Source organism: Lissotriton vulgaris, chromosome 2_1 (genome assembly GCF_964263255.1).
Source record: "Lissotriton vulgaris chromosome 2_1, aLisVul1.2, whole genome shotgun sequence".
NCBI classification, from domain to species: Eukaryota; Metazoa; Chordata; class Amphibia; order Caudata; family Salamandridae; genus Lissotriton; species Lissotriton vulgaris.
In genome coordinates this window covers 1621687251-1621707837 of record NC_141687.1, presented here as the reverse complement: position 1 = coordinate 1621707837, position 20587 = coordinate 1621687251, and the positions used below count along the sequence as shown (strand labels likewise).

General features: G+C 45.3%; 1 protein-coding gene across 1 annotated transcript in view; it reads right to left on the bottom strand.

The window, feature by feature from the left end:
• The window catches only part of MATN1 (matrilin 1), a 92269-nt gene that overhangs the window by 10002 nt on the left and 61680 nt on the right, over nt 1–20587 (bottom strand). The window contains exons 4-6 of the mRNA XM_086957510.1: nt 17706–17831; nt 8140–8544; nt 5608–5757 (exon numbers count right to left, since the gene is read on the bottom strand). Of these exons, the coding sequence (XP_086813636.1) occupies nt 5608–5757; nt 8140–8544; nt 17706–17831 (681 nt within the window). The remainder of the gene's footprint in view (nt 1–5607; nt 5758–8139; nt 8545–17705; nt 17832–20587) is intronic.

Below are 20587 nucleotides of genomic sequence, written 5' to 3'. Positions count from 1 at the left end.
GATTTTAATGCAAGCAGTCCTATTTTAATGCTCAGGCAGCTACCATATCTAAAGCCACTAGATGGCGCCATACGCTAGCTCTCCCTATTTTATATTATCATGCCGAAAATCTTGTTTAAAACTTTGACGCAGGCTTTTCTCCTACCAGAGCCTTGCTTCCGTTTCTTGCCCCAGATGTAAGCCTTCATAAAAGCATGAGGCCTTATCACACAAAGTGAGCACTGTGTGCTAAGTGTAGATTCAGTCTGTACCACAGATTTAGAATGACTGGTGTCTTAAGAATTGAAAGAGTGGAGCAGTTCTTTTTTACCACCTTAGACAATGGTAAAAGGATGCTTGTCACAGGAACTTTCAAGGCATGTGCTGCTTTTGGCTGCAAATATAGGCCCAGATTTACAAAAGTATCACACAAGGCCAAAGTTGCTGTGGTGCATTGCATGACAGTGAGAGAGCGGAAAAGAGCCATATCTTCTAAGACACAGCGCTATCCTGCTCGCTGTAGTGCTGGCGCACAATCAGACTGCCTGGAGTCACACACACATCTTTGCATTATAGTGCAAAGTTGTCTGCATCATGGCTAGCATAGGTCTGTATTGGAAGGTTACCCTTCCAGTACAAAATACTATGCTTAGACGAACTTTAAAACTTTTAGGATGTGTGCTACACTGTGCAGTACATATGCAGAGTGAACCAACTTAGGAGAAATATAAGTATTTCCCATTTTTATGACTCCTACAAAGTGACATTATATTTGGTGCAAACCCCTGTCTGCTATTGTTATTAGATGGGGTTTTGTGTCAAAAACTATGGGTGGTTGCATGGAAATGCACATATTCCACCCATAGAGCTAGGCCTGGGCATGAAATTTTGCTTCGCTCACGGAGTGTGCAGAGTTTTTACCATTACGGATAGTGCGCAGAGTTCTTCAAAAAATACCGCTCTGATCAAATCTGGGGGATGCCAAAAACAAGGCAGCAACTGCTTCATCTGGCTATGCCTAGCTGGCGGTCTCCAATCTTGATTATCTATCTAGGAACTGTTCACAACCTTTCTTAACTGACAACTCTAGGTAAAAGTGAGGTGCACATCACTGGTTTTGGGGTCCCTTATGGGTCCCTGATATAGCTCAGTGGACTTTATTCACTGACATCAGTTACTGTTTCAATCTTATGCTCAAAATACAAAGCCTTCACTAAAATTGGAAATCCCCAGGCATGGTTTATCCCCCTACTGATTATGGTGCTTGATCAGAAGGGGTTCCAAAGACCTTCCCTTCCACCTGTTGTCCACCAGATATTTATTAAAATATAATGCTTAATTGATTTAGTTTAGGACTGGGAGTAATCATCTATCCTAGTCTGTCCATGGCAATTTGATTTCCAGTAACATACGACATCTCACTAAGCAAATGTGCTTGGCCAGTTATTGTAACACTCCATTCCAACAGGCATCCCAGCGAGCATCCGTATATTATATTTTAGGCTTCAAGCCAACAACCATAGTAAGTGGGACTCATTGAGTAGATGAGGTCGGAAAGAAAGCTTTTACAGATGGGGTGGCAGCAGATTACTAATTTGGGGCCATATTTACGAGCCCCAGTGGGTCGCTCTTGCACCACACAACGTGGTGCAAAAATTACGCAACTCAAAAAATAGATTTATGAAACCTTGCAAGGCCACCTTGCATGCCTCTGCATGGCTTCATAAATCTTGAATAATGTAACGCAGCGTAAACTGCATTAATATACACCAGGAAGGCATTTCCATGGGAGTCGCATGGTGTAAACCAGGAAGTGTGCCCCAAGAAAAACACCTCCCCAGGAGAGTCACAACGAGGAGAAATATCTCCTCGTTTTTTCCTCTTTCTATGTGTGCTGGATTCTGAGGAGAGAAAAAAGCCTCTATGGATTGTTGTTGTACAGGAAAGCACCCCTTCCTGCACAAAACAATCCTGCATGCCAGTCTTTCACCATGGCAGCCCAGTGTGCGCCAGCGCAGGGGAAAGGATAGGAATGTGCCGTATTCTTTTAAATATGGAGCATTCCTGCCCTTTCATTATCACACAGCACAGAAAGGTGTCTTGCTGCGCTTGGTGACTTTTTGGTAAATATGCTGCTTAGTGTTTTGTGGCCAACTGTCTCATCTGGCAGCTGTAAAAGGGGAGCTGTGCAGCTCCATAGGCTGAGCCTCACATTGATGGGATTGGTTTGTAGAGATGATCACCATTATATCTGGATTTTCTGTGAAAACACAGGCCCTCCAAAGCAAGTTCCCCTTCCTTTGAAAGGGGCATATGCAGTCGAAGTAGGTGCAACAGACATATGTAGAAAGTCTTATATATCTATTCCACATTACATACATAGAGGCCTGATTAAGTGCTAACATGATTTTTCTTAGTGCACGTAAAATGAATACAGTATGTGGTGCAAGAACAGAGCCAAGGAAGGGTCTTTCGTTTCTGTAAGCTAATAAATGTGTGTATGGATTTTGATATTTTCCTTAATTCATTCTATCAAAACAGAAAAGGAAAAAGTCAATTCTATGGTGCACACATAGGAGCATATTTACAAGCCCCTATTGCCACCAGAGCATCACTTGTTTTTTACTCTTCGGTGGCGTAGGGCCATTTTCAATAGTTACAAGGTGGTGCTAAGCCACTTAGGTTGGCTTAAGGCCACCTTGTAAATATGCCCCTTTCAGCCACAGTCCTCTGGGGCAAAGGGGCGTGCAATGGGTGTTGACGTGGGCGTTCCACTGCAACACCCATCGCTTTTTGAGGCTGCCCCAGATTTATGACGAGTGTAAATCTATGGCAGCGCCAAAAACAAATGCCATGCAAGAGCAGGCAATTAGAATGGCACAGGAGGAGAAGTTATTTTTATTTCTTCTCGTTTTTGCTTTTTCTATGTGTGCTGCATTGTGCAGCCCACATAGGACGAGCGAAAAGCCATTAATGATTGTTTATGTACAGGAAGGTGTCCCCTCCTGCACATAAACAATCATGAAATAATGATGATTTGCTAATTCTATATGTGTTGCAGAATGCACCACACATAGAAGAAGCAAATAGTCATTATGGATTGTTTATGTGCAGGAAGGGACACCTTCCACCACATAACCAATCATTCCGTGCAACGCCTGCACCTTCGCACTATAGTGCAAGGGTACCTGCATTGACGCTATACACCTAATTTTAGTGCCCGTATTGTTGTAAACACAACGCATACCTGCATTTTGAAAATATCAGAGCACGACGCTGATAAATTTGGTGAAGATTTGGGGAAGGCACATGGAGCATTTTCTGGACAGGATGTTGACAGCGGCGTAGCAAGGGGGGAGTGGGGAGGGCGGCTGTCAAATGAAGGAACCGCCACAGGTGGCAAAAGAGCTAGCTATGCCTCAGGATGTTGAAACACGGAATTTGAACTTCAGGGCTAAAGGTTTGATAAGGTACCCAGGGAGGCATTACATGATTTTGCACAATGTGAAGAACTAGTTCAGCCAATGCTTTTATACGGCTAGTTATAAATTAGGTGTTTTTTAAACTGAGAGGATAAGGAGTGTGACGAAGTATGTTTGGGGGATATTTAACATTTGCCCTAATGTCTATAATTATTGCTGAGCTGTTTATAATACTTACAATAATTTTTGTGCTCATGACTGGTAGACACAAAGCAGCCTATTTATGAGAGTCCTGCATCACTTTTACACCACGTAAAATGGTACATGCTTGACGCAGGGCTCTCCTAACGATTTATGAAGCCACAAAAAGCCACCTTGCTTGGCTTTGAGTAGCCTTATAGATCATGATTGAGACGACGCAGAGTAATATTGCTGCGTCACCTCACTCTGCACCCGTCAGGTGTTCCATGGGAGTTGAGGTGGGTTTTCCCATGTAACAGCCATGGAATTTGATGATGCCCAGGATTTACAAAGTGATGTAAACCTAGGGATAAGTCAAATCTGTATGCCTACCGAGATAAGGAGTAGTGAGGAGAAATAGGTTTATTCTGCAGCACACGTAGAAAGAGAAAATGCCTTGTAGGATTATTTTGTGCAGGAAGATGTTCCTTCCTGCACAAAAACTATCCTGAAAGCAAATGAGGCACCTTTGCAACATGTGCAAGGGTGCCTACTTTGTCACTCGGCTGCCAAAATGACGCCAGCGCAGGCAGAAAGGAAAGAAATGCCCTGGATTACTGTGCATTCCTGCCTTCTCACTTAGGCGTAGTGCAGCGCAGTAAGGTGCCTTGATGGGCTGGGCCCTGTCAAAATGCCATAAACTAGGCCATTTTGGCCTCCTTTATGAGGTTTTGGCGTAGGGCAGCACCGCAAGAAATCTTGTTACACTGCCCTACGTCAAAACAAAAGGGCAGGAATGCACCAAATCTATGCTGTATCGCATATTCCTGTCTTTTTCTCCTGTGTCGGCGCACAATGGGCTGTTTGACTTTGTGCAGGAAGGGACACCTTCCTGCACAAAACCAATCAATTCAGGTGATTTTCTCTCTCTATGTGTGCTGCAGAATGTAGCACACATAGAAAAAGGAAAAAACTAGGAGAAATGAAAACATTTCTCCTCGTTGTGCCTCCCTAAAGCCACCCCTGGGGTGCCGTTAGATTCGGAGGCATTCCCAGGTTTACGATATATCATTAATCTGTGAATGCTTCAGATTCCATGGGTGCACCACTGGATTCAAGCTAGCCTGGCTGATGAGGCCTGTTAGCGCCGAAACCGGTCCCAGGATGCTTGTTAACAGTCCAAGACATGGCTTGGCAGTTCGGGGTGGACTGTTCCCATGTGGCACAGGGCCAAGACTGATTTGCATATAGCTGTGTCTGAACTGGGGTGGTGAAGTGAGCTAAAGAACGATGATGGATTCAACCCAGATCTGTGACTGGGGGTGAGTGTCTGAAATGTTTCAGCGCTCTGTCCATCTTTTCCTTGTGTTTGCTTTGTTCGCCCTAAGTTGGCAGGGTATGCCCAGACGTTGCTCACTGTGCCACTGGATTCAAGCTAGCCTGGTTGATGGGGGCTGTTAGCCCATAACCATTCCCAGGATACTTCTTTCCGGTCCAGGGAAGACATGGCTTTGGCAGTTCGGGCTGGACTGTTCCCATAAGGCACAGGGTCAAGACTGATTTGCATATAGCTGTGTCTGAACTGGGGTGGCTAAGTGAGTTAAAGAACGATGACGGATTCATTCCGGTGGAGCAAAAGTGCTACAATGGGCCTCACACTAAGGCCCTTTGTGTCTGCTTACTGATTTAGGAGTAAGAGGAGGGGCTCTGCATATACCACCTCGTAATGAGAGATTCTCATACAGGTTCACCTGACTCCTAACACACTCACCTACTAAAGCATAACTCAGTAGGAGTGGAGTGAGAGACACCTTCTAGTTTTGGATTTTCCTCAGAAAAAGGCAAAGTTACTCTTTAGGGCTGGGGGATCTACCAAGTGTGACCTCAATAATTTGTGGGTAACACAACCCTTACAATTGCAGCAGCTCTGTAAGAATACACCTGTGGCCAGCTGGAGGACGGAAACATTTTGCTATTCATGAGAACATTGGTAGCCAGAAGAGATAGTCATGGCATGGCCACTTACTGCAGATCTTCAGTTGAAGTTTCTGTCCAATCTTGTTCATGGTTTTGAAGTCCGCTGTGTAGAAAGAGTGCTCAGCGACTGGCTCGGAGGCGATTTGCTTCAGTTCTTCTTCTACTGCGTTGCCGACTCCTACAGCGAACATCTTGTAGCCTGCAGAGTGGAAGAAAGTATAGTTCAGCCTCTCCAAACATCTGTGAACCCTGTTCAGGCCATAAATAGGTGTGGGGACAGGCCTGTAGTGTCAAAAGGCCGGTCACAATCATAGGGTTACCTGTTAATGTAGGCTTTACAATCAAAATGTAGTATGACCTCCGAAATGGCTTCTCTCCTTGATGGGGCAACATATGAACTACCAGGCAAGGCCGGTGCAGGTTAGAGTGGTGGGACGGTGAGCAGGGCGGAGGGTATCGCCATATGACAGGGTAGGAAAAATAAAAGAAATAAATACAACCACTTACCTTTGCACGCCTCTTTGCTGAGTCGGCAATGCGGCAAGCGCAAGGTAAGTGATTTTAACTATTTATGCATTTTATTATCCCTATCCTATCGTCTGCCGACTTTCCCCGCCCCGCCCCATCGCTCTTACCTGTACCGCCGCACATGTGAACTACTGGAGAGCACCATGTTAACTGGGTTCATAAATCAATGTAGGTGAAAAGTCACTATAACTACAACCTTTAATTTTACTTATTAAAAAAAATCACTAAATATTCACTAGATTGCGATCTTTTAATATAAAGATATATTTTTTGATTGAATGTTCAGTTCAGACTTTGAACAGGTTTAGGTACCTACTAATAAAAAAGCTTGCCTGACTAACCTGCATCCTCACAAGTAATTCATTGGTGGTTAAGATTACAATGGGCTGGCTGGCTCAACAGACTTCATTCAGTGCTTAATTTGTAAAAATTAAAAAAAAGCAAGTGCCAGAGCCCTTTTCAGGAGGCCTTGCAGCTTGCACCACACGTTGTCCCTGTCAGCGCTGCCAATGACAGAACCAACACACCTACTAACATCACACTCCTAAAAGTGTGACAATTCAGACCACTCCAGGCATCAGGTATTGTTCATATGTAATGTATAATGAATTAATAAAGAACTGTTGGTTTGCTCATATTAAAATTAGACAGACAGTGCCAGCATGTGGTGAACTATCATAAGTGCCGATGTTGAGAATTAAGTGCGGGTACCGAGCACCAGACACCACCATCTCAAATTAAGCCCTGGCATTGGACATCCCTTTAGTTCTACTTCTCTCCTTCTTTAGGGGAGTCAGAAACTAACAGCAAAGTCAGAAGATTTGAGCCTCCTGAGCTTTACTCGCTTTTTTTTAGCTCTCAGCTGTGTTCAAGTACATGACTAGGCGGGAGCAGAGGTTTTAACTTTACACAATGATGAGGTGACCAAACACTAGGGGGCATATTTAGAAGTACCTATCGCCATCACAATGTCACTTTTTCTGATGTTGTGGTGGTGATAGGAGCTCTGCCTTATTTACAAGGCAGCGTTAAGCCACTTAACGTGGCTTAACGCTGCCTTGTAAATAAGTCCCCCTTTCACACTATACTTAATGTGAAAGGGGTGGGCAATGGGTGATGTGGAGGCATTCCACCGCAACACTCATTGATTTTGATTCTGCCCCATATTTACAAGGGTGGCGTAAATAAGGGGCAGCGCCAAAATTAAGACCAGGGAAAACCTGGTCTTACCCTGCCGAAACGTGGAGAAATCTTTATTTTCTCCTCATTGTTGCTGTTTCTATGTGTGCTGCATTGTGCAGCACACATAGAAACGGCAAAAGACCATTGATTGTTAATAAGTAGGAAGGTGTCCCTTCCTGCACATAAACAATCTTTAAAAAAATAATGTTTGTCAAGTTACAAAACGCTATTTCAGATTGTTTATGTGCCGGAAGGGACACCTCCCTGCACAAAACAATCTACCCCTGCAACTCAGGCACCCTTGTACTATTGTGCAAGGGTGCCTGCGTTAGCGCTAGGTGGCTAAATTAGCGCAAGCACAGGGGGAGGACTGCACCATATCCTTGTAAATAAGGTGCAGCCCTTGGTTTCCGAAGAGGTGGAGTGCCGCGTTAAGCCAAGGAGGCTAACGTCGCACTCTGCAACATCGTCGTAAATATGCCCCTATGAGTAGAAGTCATTGAGCCGAAGGGATCCCTGATATCTTTTCAATTACATCATTTTAGTAACAATAGAGGTATTAGATCCAGGCAGCAGAGCCCACTGGCGGGCCTCAGTTTTACAAGGACGACATATGAAGAGAAGTCTCTTTCAAGCTCTTTTTTTAGCTGTGTCATTACCTGTCCTTAATCCTAAAAATACCAACTAACTTTCAGGTTCTGATGTCACCAGATGTAATAGCAATGTCATTCTCAATCAAACTCAAGCTCAACAAATTTACAAATACATTGAGAGGTGAATTAAACACTTCCAAAATGGCGGCATCATTAAGGGAACATGGATGTTACTAGATCACCTTGCCATTGCATTGTAATGCGAAACAACAACATACCAAGCTCCTTCGCCTTCTTGGCTGCTTCATTGATGTAATCTTGTGACCTTCCATCGGTGAAGACAATGCCCACCTTGGGAACCCCTGGCCTGCCACCACCGGAGATGGAAAAGCTATCATCGATGAGATGCTGGATGGCCATGCCGGTCATTGTTCCCTTCTCCATGTAGGACATCTTTTTTACGGCCGATTTCAGATCTTTCTTGGAATTGTGGCGCCCCAGAGGGAATTCCGTCCTGACAGAGCTGGAGTACTGGACGAGGCCAACGTGTGCTTTCTTCTCACCCACATCCAGCGAGTCGACAATTTGGTTGATAAACTTCTTCACCAGTTCAAAGTTCTCAGGTCTCACACTCTTGGACCCATCAATAAGGAAGACAAGGTCTGTGGCACTGGCTCCACAGGCTTCAAAGACACAAAACAAACAAAGGAAATTATTGCTAATTATTAGATATTGAAAGATTTTTATCACAACAACAATTATAACTTCACATCTGCTGACAAGAGAGAAAATTGATCCTTCATCTTAAAAAGTTATTGTGTTGTTTGCTCTAAGCACATTTTAAACTTGGGGTGTTGGGTAAAGAGGATGCTCATCAGGGGGTTGCATTTATCAGCTGCAAGCTTGTCACTATTGTTCCGTACTTGGTTACAGGGGCGTAGGAAGGGGGGTGCGGTGGGTGCGGGCCGCCCCTTGTATCATCACTGAGGGGGGGTGACAAAATGGCAAAAAATGTGTTTTAAACACATATTTTTGCCATTTTGTCACACCCCTCAGGGATGACACTTGATTGTACATACCAGGTACCACCTGACCTTGCTACGGTCATAAAAGGTGTATTTTGTAAGAGTGACAAGGGAATTGTCCAGAAAATATGATGCTTCTAATCAACTTTTCTTTATTTGATTGATTTCACTGATACTTTCTGCATTGGAGTTTGACAGCATAAACCAGGATGCCTAGAAAGAGGTGGGCAAGGGGATCTGGAAACGGGCAGATAAAGACATTTCACATTAAAGTTCTAAATTTAGGGGCATATTTACTAAGATTTCAAGTGAAGTTGCTGTGCTGCATTGCGTGTAAGAGAAAGCAGAACAGCGGCATATTTTCAAAGATATGGCACAGTTCTGATCTCTCCTAGCACGGGTGCACTTGAGGCTCTTTGCGTGGTAGGCAGGATTGTTTGTGTGCAGGAAGGGACTTGGGAGTCAATTCACTGAAATGCCAGGAGTAGCGGAAGTGACATCACAGGCCCTTTGACTTCCACTTTCAATCACACCCACATACTTACCCAAACACACAAATTCACACATATACAATCTCTCGAACATAAACACACTCTCACCCACAAGCACGCACACAATATACATTTAAAAGCATTTTTTACTTACCTCAGCTGCCATGGACAGGCATATTCTAGCTTATTGTACTCCAGATTGATTACACTATTAGTGAATAATAAATGTTATTTATTCACTATTAGTGTAATAAAAAATGTACAGAAAATAAAGAGTGGAGCCCCAGCTGCCAATGTGTTCCTGGCACTGAATTTGCCACCTCTAACGGCAGGGGTCTCAGCTGAAAAACCTGGCGACCCCTAAATAACGTCCATGGGAAGAGATGGCATCCCTGCAGCACACACGAAAAGAGGAAATAATGAGGTAGGCACAACATTTTGGTGCAAACCTATGCTTACAGGTCTTTGTAAATATCAGTGTACGACAAAATACGTGGATGAATGAATAGGAACACCCATGCTCCACTCACGTAACACCTAACTGACACAAGGTAATGCAAGGAAGCAGAAAGCTACAAAAATTGTGGTTTTTATGGCTTTGTAAATCCCAAAATGGATTTTGCATTGGTGCTGCACCAAACAAGTGATGCAAACCCAAAACAAAAACGTAGTAAATCTGGGCCTTAATATTTTGCCTTTTGAAAGGAGGTATGTGAGCTGATGATGATGTTGGCAGTGATTGTCTGGCCATGCTGGGATGATTGGGATGGTTTTTAATGATAAAATTATATTTTCCATTCTTAATAATGCACTTACTTTCAGTAACAGTCTTACTGGTAGATATTCTAACCACAGATTCCTCACCATGGACATTTTCCCAAGTGACCATTTGGTTCCAGAAAGTCTTGCAATCACTCAGGTGATGCCATCGGTCTACATTGCGACCCCCTCTGCTTCTGGACACGATGGCATGGAGCTGCATAATGGTACCACCACTGAGCACTGATGTAGGTTGTCTCCTATTTTTTACACCTCCTCAGGCATTGGGCGTATTTGACAAGACTAAGATTTTACTGTCAGAGTGCAACAGCTAACATTGAACCTCATTACATTTGAAAGTCCACTCCGCAGAACAGAAAAGCAGGTGGAAGGCGTGGTATATGCAGTTACTGCATCAACAAGAAAGATGGTTGCTGAAGATATGTTACTTATCCTTCTGGTGGATACTTCTAAACTTCTTCATATTCTGAATAAGTACCAATGCAATGCGCTCTCCAAAAAGGGGAACTGCTTGGGAACTTTCACCTGGAAGTCCTGCAGGGTAAGCAGGCAAAAAGACCCTCCCAGTGGGCTTGACAATCAATGCAGTAGTGCCTGGCGAAAGTATGTACAGATGGCTATGAAGCTGCCTGGCAGATGTCTAAGACAGGAACACTCGAAGCCAGGACTGTAATGGCAGATTTCACCTTAGAGGAATGAGCTCTAAGGTCCTCAGGGGAATCCTTTTAGGCCTTGGTATAATCCACTTAGATGCAGAGGATAACCAAACATAATAAGATCCAACTATGAATCTTTTTTCCAGTCTTTGTACCAGAAAAACAAATGGCTGACCTTCTACATGATACTCCTTAGTCTTATCGATATAGAATATAAAAACACACCATGGTTTAAATGGCCTAGCATCTCCACCTCTTTAGATCGATGTGGTGGAAAAAAAACACAAGGAACCTGATGGACTGCCCCACGTGAAAAGGTGTCAATGAGATGGTAACATGGTCAAGAGCCTCAGAGTACAGATGTGGGGAGACTTGAAGAGAGTACAGATCTTAAGGGTGTGAAAGCATTTTTTTAATGCATCACACAAGGTTACTTGAATAATGAGAGATGATCAGGCAAATGAAGAAAGACTGAAAGGGCTAATAAATAGCCCTTGTCTGTGAATATTGGGCAGACTTGCTGAAGCAATAATAAAGATAACTGAACATCAGACAGTACCACCTATTGGTTGCCGACTTGTTTCTACTCACAACAGTCAACAAATGTATGGCTGTAATATGTAGATTTGCTGGAGGGGTGGCAAGCAGCCAGAACAACATCCACCAGTTTTAACAGAAGATAGAAACCACTCTGTTGCTCTGCTAAATCTCCACATATGGAGGAGTAGATTTAAAGGTTTAGGTGTAAACCCCTGCACTGATGTTGAGACAGCAGATCCTCCCATAGCGGCAGCCAAAGTGAGGAACATCTGCTCAGACAAGCCTCAGACAAGCCTCGCCCTCGCCGCTGTACCACGCAACCGAAGAGCCACCGCTGGTGGCAGATCCTTCTCCTACCTGGCGGCCAAGACATGGAACTCCCTCCCCATCCATCTTCGGCTGGCCCAGGACCATCTTGCCTTCAGGAGACAACTCAAGACCTGGCTGTTCGAGCAATAGCAGACCCCTTCCCCCAAGTGCCTTGAGACCCTGCCGGGTGAGTAGCGCGCTACACAAGTGTTATGATTGATTGATTGATTCAGGAGATCAGAATACCAGACCCTCTAAAGCCAGTCTGGGACTGTCAGAAGGAGCTATGCTCAATTTCACATGAGTTTCTTCAGCACCCTGAGGTCAGGGGCAGAGTTGGAAAGGTTGAAGTTCCACAGAACGCTAGAGCACAAAATTCTTGGCATTTAGTAATTTCAGAAGTAGTAAAAGGGTCTACCACGGGAGTGCTGAACTGTGTAAAGATGCTGTATGCCACTTTTGGATGCGGATGACACTTATGGTCGGCAAGATGATGCCTGCTGAGCTCATCTTTCCTGATATTGAGAGATCCTACTGGATGACTGCCCATTAGGGAGATCCTGTGAAGACCCAGTCAGCACGTCAGCCTCCTGACCCCAAGCTGTCCTGCTTCTTTAAATGCCCAATGGAGGTCATGTATTTGTTAGCACGTGTATCATCCTGCACTTGATAAAAGGCTGAAAGGTCTTTCAGAGCCAGTCAGATAGCATCCAGCTGAAGCAAATGTATGTGATAGTGCTGCTCCACCAAAGACCAGATGCCTCTGATTTCCATATCATCTAGATGACCTTCCACCTGAGAATCTGCTATTGGGGGTCCTGGGCCACCTCATCTGGGACAATGTTTCCCTACTGTTGAGACCACCACAAACACAGGTTACATTGAAGGCCCGTGTGTGCCTCCAAGCATGAGCTACCAGCCGAATGTAATATGCTCACAGATCTAGAGGCCTCAGAACCATCGGGCCAGGGCTTGAACAGTAACTCTTGTTCAAAACCATCAGGATCACAGCTTGATCTTCTGCAGAGATGGAATTGACGCCAATGCAGAGATGTCAAAGATAGCCCTATTAAAGGGCAACCTCTGTGAATGTTGAAGTTAAGACGTGTTCTCACTGATGGAAAACTCCAGGGTGGACAACACTAACATTGTCTTCTATAGCTGATCTGAGAGGACCTGAAGTGAGCCTTGCTTCAATAGCCATTTGTTGATGTACAGGAATACAAGTTTTACCAACTTGTATAGATAGTTTACAACCCCTGACATGACTTTTGTAAAGACACAAGGGGCCTGTGTGAGGCCAACGGGTGCAGTTCCTGCAAGCCCAGGGATACTATTTAATCCTCATGATCCAAGGGCAATAAACTTTGCATCAAGATCATGGTTTTGAACATTTACTTATTGAGGAACGAGTTCAGAAATATGAGGTCTAACATCAGCCTCACCCCCCCCCCCTTACTTCTGAGGACCAGGAAGTAATCAGACAGGAAGCTTATTTGCAGTTCTTCCACAACTACAGACTCAACAGCCCCATTGGTGAGCAACATCAACACTTCCTTGGAAGAATGCTGAAATGGTCTGATGATATTTGGATGTAAATAGTGGAAATGTAAGAGGGATGTTGAGAGCCTGTAGGATAGGTAATGTTGTAACAGGCCACCTACAAGTCCCAGATACTCACTCAAAGGCAAATTAGAGGAGTTTGGAGGTGCAGAATTGACAGGAAGACAAATGATGCTGAAGCTGCTCCTCGCTCTTAGGTGCTCCCCGAGTCCTTAACACCATGACAATTGTGCGTTTGTTGCTGGATTTATTGTGACGGCTGCTACTGGTGGAAGAAGAGGCCCCTAGAGTACCATCTAAACGTCATATACTGGTCATCAAATTGGTAGGTGGGATAGCAATCCCTCGGAGAGAGCCTTAGCCATGCTGTCCTTAAAATGCTCCAAAGCTACATTGGCCTTTATTCAGAAAAAGTCTTGCCCCGTAAAAGGGCATATTTATCAATGAGATCTGGACAACTTCGGAATATCCATTTGAGAGCATTCAAGTATGTTGACTGTTAATGACAGTGGTACCCATTGCACAAACAACTGAGTTAGTGGAATAGGCTAGAACGTAGAATCTGCTTAGCTGCAGCTTGTCTGTTTGTGCAGAGGGCATTATGTAAGTTTTCAAGCAATGCAGGTAGAACTTCATCCACCATATCCAGAGCATGTGACTGCGACACTCTAACAGGCAGATGTCATTCAGAGAGTAAAGTTTGATTTACTTCTCCCACAGATTTGGAATGCACCAGGAGGGTTTGTCACAAGACTTGGAGTCATGTTTAGTGCCAAGACACCACAAGCAGATATCTTGTGGGTCAGTTATTAACATCTGCATGAGCAACATTGTTTGAAGCCTCTCATCTTCAGGAGAAACATCCTTGCGCATTGCCAAAATATTTTTTACTGAAAGTGTTTCAGTAAAAACTGACATTTGTAGGAGCAGAGATCAAGATCCATTTTGAGGGCACGAGAAAAAGAGGAAATTACTTCAGCATGCAGGTATGGTGCCTATATGTGGCTCTATGTTGTCATTTTCAGAGGCAGGACACCGTCGCAACAGGGACTAATAACATCACCTGCTGGACTTCTTGCAAGAGGGAAATGGCTTTTACAATGCAGACAGAGCTGTGTGTGCTTTTTCTCCACAAGCTCAACCATGCATACGCCTTAACCACGCATATGTGTGGTTGAGGCAGTGCGTGGTCTAGATGCTGGGATGGGCGGGCCCAGGAACAGGAAGGTTCGGGAGAGGATGTGATGAGGTAAGTGGGGCTGGAGCCGGCATTAGGTGAGTTGGGGTAGTTTTTGAGAGTTGTGGTAGTTTTTAGGGCTCAGGTGGGTTTGTGGTAGTATTTAGGGCCCTGGTGGGGTTCAGGGTAGTTTTTACGGCTCAGGGGAGGTCGGGTAGTGTTTCGGGCTCAAGAGTTGGGGTAGTGTTTAAGGCTCAGGGGGGTAAAGGTAGTGTTTAGGGTCGGGGTTGGGATTGTTTCTATGGCTCTGGGACTGGGTAGTTGTTAGATTTGGGCATCTCTAGTAGGCACAGGTAGGTACTTATGACAAATAGGGACCCTTGCCTCTAGTCAGGTTAAGGGGGGTACACTCCTTAAATAACCCCTGCTCACCCCCTTGGTAGCTAGGCATGAACAGACAGGCTTATCTCAGAGGCAGTGTGTAAAGCATTTGTGAACACATACAGCAATCAAGTGACAACACTATAGATGGACACCACACAAGTTGTATATAAAAATTAAGTATATTTTACATAGATTTAACAAAAGAACATAAACAACAAAAATCCACTATACTGTACTTAAAATGTTAGAATTAGCCTAGTTCTCTTGAGATGGTAAATGTTAATAGTTCAATGTCCCTTAAGATGCGTAACGAAAGACAACAAAAGTGTTGCAAGTACGGTGATGCGTTTAAGATCTGGTGCAAATAAACAAAGATGGTGGTTTCTTCTTGATGCAAAATGCTTCCCGGTAATGCGGCGGCGTCTGCTGTGAAGTCGATCCTCTTCTCCGGCGATACGAGGTGCTTCACACAATGCGAGCAGCGACAGCCCTGCGACACGCTTCCCAGTGATGCTGCGACATCGATCCTCTCCCCTGTCCATGCAAGTTGCTTCCACAACAATGCGAGCCATGACAGGCCCTGCAACACTCTTCCCGATGATGCGGCGGCGGCTGCTGCAATGTCGATCCTCTTCTCTGGCAATGAACCGCGCCAGGCCCTGCGACACGCTTCCCAGAGATGCGACATCGATCCTCGTTTCCGGTGATGAGCTGCGACAGGCCCTGCGACACGCTTCCCAGTGATGCAGCAGCATCTGCTGCGACGTCGATCCTCTCCCCTGGCAATGCGAGGCGCTTCGGTGGCCCTGCGTTGACTCAACGATTCTTCTGCAACATGTTTCCCAGTGATGCGGCAGCGTCTGATGCAACGTCTATCCTCTTCTCCTGCGATGCGAGGAGCTTCATGTTGTGACGTGGCAGAGGCAGTTCGGTGACATGCTTCCTGTTTTTGAGTCGCGCTTTCAGCTCCTTGCGACACTCAGTTCCTCAGCACAACTGCAGGCACTTCCAAAGAACTCTTGGGGAGCTGGTGGGTGAAGTCTGTTGACCCCGAGACTTCAGCAGGAGGTACGCTCTTTTCTCAAGACCTTGGAGATCCTTACAAGTTGAAATAAAGTAAACAGAGTTCCTCTCTCCTTTCTTTGGCAGTCAGGCAACCACTGCAGGCCAATACCACAAGCAGCACTTCAGCTTAGGGATAGTCTCTCCTCAGTCTCTCTGGTTCCACTCCACAGCAAAGGTTTTTTCTTGTTGTCCAAAGTGATCTAAAGTTCTGAGGTTTGGGTCACCTCTTTTATACACAGTTTCTCTTTGTTCTCTGAAGGCAGAGAGGCCTTTGTCTAGTCCAAACCAGTTCTGGTCAGTCCTGGAGCACTCTGTTTACATGACTCCTTCTTTCCTTTCACAGTACAGGGCAGAGACATCAGACACACCACAGGAGGTAGAGCTAGCATTGTGGAGGGAAGGCACAGCCCTATTCAGGTCCCAGGTGCAACTCCTCCCTCCCATCTAGATGCAGATCTTTCTATACAGCACTGTGCTGACTCACCCTGTCTACTGGGATCCCCCAGCCCCTGTCACTCAAACTACAGACAAGTAATACACAACCTAGCAGAGGCAGGCTTGGATAGTTAGACAAGAAACTATCAGGCAACCACTGCAGGCCAATGCCCCAAGCAGCACTTCAGCTTAGGAATAGTCTCTCCTCAGTCTCTCTGGTTCCACTCCTCAGCAAAGGTTTTTTCTTGTTGTCCAAAGTGATCTAAAGTTATGGGGTTTGGGTGGCCTCTTTTATACACAGTTTCTCTTTGTTCTCTGAAGGCAGGCTTGGATAGGTACACAAGAAAATATCTACTTTCTAAAAGTGGTATTTTCAAACACAGAATGTTAAAAACTACTTCACTAAAAGATGCATTTTATCATTCTGGGTTCAGGCATACTAAACTCGAATTTCTACCTAGTTCCCTGAGTCAGTTAGGATTATAAGATGTAATAATCAAACTGCCCATTCTGGCTCATGGGGAATAGAGACATGTGCAATTAGACGTATTGATCAGAATTCTTGTTTTAGAAATTATAAAATACGTAGCAGTTTTTCATTATTTGCAATTGCAGTTGTTGCATAATATGCTTACGATTTAGCATTTCACTGTGAAAGAAAAAAGCCTCTCTTTTTGCCAAGAAGTAAATATTTCCAAAACAAAATATTTAAAAAAAAAATAAATTAGTTTTTCATGTAACGCTTACCACTTTAGGTTTCTACCATTTTTAGCACTGTGAATAATATGTGCTACTGCTACTCAGTTAAACAGTAGTTAGTTTATCAACGTGTCAAGGAAAAAAGGCTGTCCATGACCATCCGCGACCCATGCAGGTAAGAGCTGTGGAGTGGTGGGGCTGGGGAGATTTCGACAGACGAGGGAAAATTATTTATTTATTTAATGCTCCCTCGTGGTCGTCTGTCGAATCCCCCTTCCCCCGCCCCAACCGGACACCACCAATCTTACTGGCACCGGCCGCGGCTGACCAAGACCTAACATTCAAACTTGTGACCTGCAGCTGGCTCACAGATACATCCATTGAGCGGTTGCTAAGATATTATACCTGCTTCAAATTCTGTTGTTTTTTTAAAGTGTACATTTAAAGTGACATTTTCACTTTGCCATTGTCATAAAGGTTTTTCCTCACCTTTTGGTACCTTAGAGAGACAAGCTGTGATAACTGTACTCATCCTTACTCTTGTTTAGTGCAGACATGGGCCTATGCTCCACAACAACATGTTCAGATAACCCTGCCCTCCTTTCCCCAACACCTCTAACAAGGTTTGAATTACCATGATCACCTTGAAGAGGGAGTGAATGTCATCTTTTTCAGGAATGCTACTGAGTGAAGTGATGAGGCCCTCTTATGATCACTCACCATTGCAGGTCTTGCCATCTTCATTGAGCGTGAAGCCATCCTTGCAGGCGCAGGTGTAGGACCCAGGGGTGCTGACGCAGATCTGCTGGCAGTCGTGGTCTCCAGTGGCACACAGGTCGGACACAGCTGAAATGCAGAGAGAAAAAGAGATTGGGATGACTTGCGGAAATCTACTGTGGATTTAGAGAAGAGTTATCTTGTTGGTGCACCAAGTTCATCTCTCAGGAACAACTAGAGGCTGTGTGATGCATTTTGCAGCACACATAGAAAGAGCAAAAAACGAGGAGAAATAAAAGTATTTCTCCTTATTGGGACACTCTTACGCATCCCCTGGGAAGGAGCATGTTTTTGGCACTGCCTTAGATTTGCAGATCCTTGTAAATCTGTAGCAGTGTAAAAAAGCAATGGGTGCTGCGTGGGAACACCCACAGAAAGACAGACTTGGCAGGTTACAAAGGCATGTGTCCTTTCAATTACAGGCCTCAGAGACCACAGGGAGCTGGCTCAGGACAGTGGCAGGGTTCTCCTACGACTCTTCAGTGACATGAGGACAACTTAGTAGTTTCATGGGTCTGGGTGAGTGACGGTGCAGAGTGCAGAACTTACAACTGTGCAGAGTCTCTTCATTTATTTGCATGCTAAACAAAGCGTGGAGCTCACAATTCTAAGGAAAAGGAAAAAAGTGGCAGCTTTAGTGACCCTTTGAGGTAGCAGGAAATGTTCTTACCATAGCGATGGACCTCTCATTTAAACGGGGGGCTGGCATGGGTTAGCAGGCGTCCTGTCCACTACAATAAACCTTCCTGCCTGCGCGGTACAGACCCGAGGACCCTGCCTCTTCGATCCATACCTCACCGTCTGACACAGCTGTGAGGTGCCCTCCACCTCTAGTCGAGAACCTCAGTTGGACCCTCCACTCCCCCACAAAGCAAAGACCACATGATCTGTGCACCCCCAATACAGCAGACTACTGCAGGAATCAAACTGCTGGCCTGCCCCAACACCAAATACACCATGAACCATCCAGATTCTCACACAGATCATTTCCTCACTGTCTTTCCCGTGGCCGCTTCCAACATCTCTTGATGAGGCGGAAAGAGTTGCACACTGAGGCGATCTCATGCTTTGGGGGTATCCAGCTGCAGGGAATGGTCATATGAGAGGCTGTTTGGAGTTTTCACAATGTCAATAGAGCATTGGGCACTGCCAACTTTATGATGGCGTACTTCCCTAACTTAGCCCAACTTCGTAGGTATAATGAAAACTCCTGTGGGGCAAGAAGCGGCCTGACCCTCCAGAGCAATCACTGCTTGAAACCCAAAGGCACACAGTAGGGTCATGCAGACAGTCTCTAAGCTACCTGGAACTCCAAACGTGGCTGGGAGACACTTCTTGGGGGCACCTATGCACATTAAGGCTAGTGGTGGACTCGAGGTCACACTAGGTGGTGGTTTGTTTGTTATGGCATAGAAGCAACCAAGGGACACACCAACTGGTATATTTACAAGCCCCTATCACCACTAGTGTGTCACTTTTTTTTATGCTCTAGTGGCATAGCGCCATTTTCAATATTTACAAGGTGTTGCTAAGCCACTTAGGGGCAGATTTACAATAACTGGCGCATCCCCAGGGATGCACCAGTTATTGTGCGTCGCAGCTCCGCCACCCATGGTGCGCCGCATTTACAATGCGGCGCACCATGGGGCAAAAACGGCACAGATGCGTGACGCATCTGTGCCGTAAGGTGACACATTGTTGGAGTTGCGTTGCAAGCGCGACACAGCTCCAGCAAGGCTTGGGGGTGCCCTATCAGTCCAATGCTGCGTCAAGCCTTACGCCTGCTTCAAGCAGGCGCAGGGTTTTGACCCAGCATTGGCCTAAAAGTGACTGAGTGAAATCTTGTAGATTTCACTCAGCCACTTTTGCGAGGCGCACCTGCCCCGGAACGCTCACCCTGTGCCGGAACACCCACATGTGGCGCAGGGCTTTACAACGTGACGCATCTGCCTAGATGTGTCACGTTGTAAATAGGTCGCAGGGATGCACCACGTTTACGCCACCGTTGCGTGACGCAAACGTGGCACAAGTCCAACATAAATCTGCCCCTTAGAGTGGCTTAACGCCACCTTGGAAATATGCCCCTTTCTGCCCCAGCCCTCTGCGGCAAAGGTGTGTGTAATGGGTGTTGCTGTGGGCATTCCACCGCAACATCCATTGCTTTTTTACTCTGCCCCAGATTTACAAGGAGGTGTAAATCTGTGGCAGCGCCGAAAACTAATGCCATTCAAGAGTAAGCGTTAGAAAGGCACACGAGGAGAAATGCTTTTATTTTTCCTCGTTTTTGCATTTTCGATGTGTGCTGCATGATTATTCATGTGCAGGAGGTTGTACCTTCCTGCACACATGCAATCATTAAATAATGATGAGTTGCAACTTTTATGAAGTTACAAATCGCCATTATGTAATTATGTGCAGGAAATGACACCTTCCTGAACATTAAAAATCTTTCCCTGCAACGCAGGCACCCTTGCCCTATGGTTCAAGGATGCCTGTGTTGGTGCTAGGCAGCTAACTTCAGCGCCAGTGCTAGGGGAAACACAAGGTGCACCGTATTATTGTGAATATGGCGCATCCCTGCAGTTTGAAAATATCAGAGTGCGGCGCTCCCAAATCTGGCATTATTCCATGCTCTGACATTTTTTAGTAAATATGGCCCTAATTTGGACAAAATCTCGATACAATTGTTAATACAGGGAGGAGGTGTTCTTGCCATTCTGAGCCATCACTCAGTTCACCTGTACTTGCCGATGGTAGTTTTGTGGGCGAAGCACCATGGGTCTTTGGAGAGTGGTGGAGAGGGCTACTTTCCCAATACCCCTACC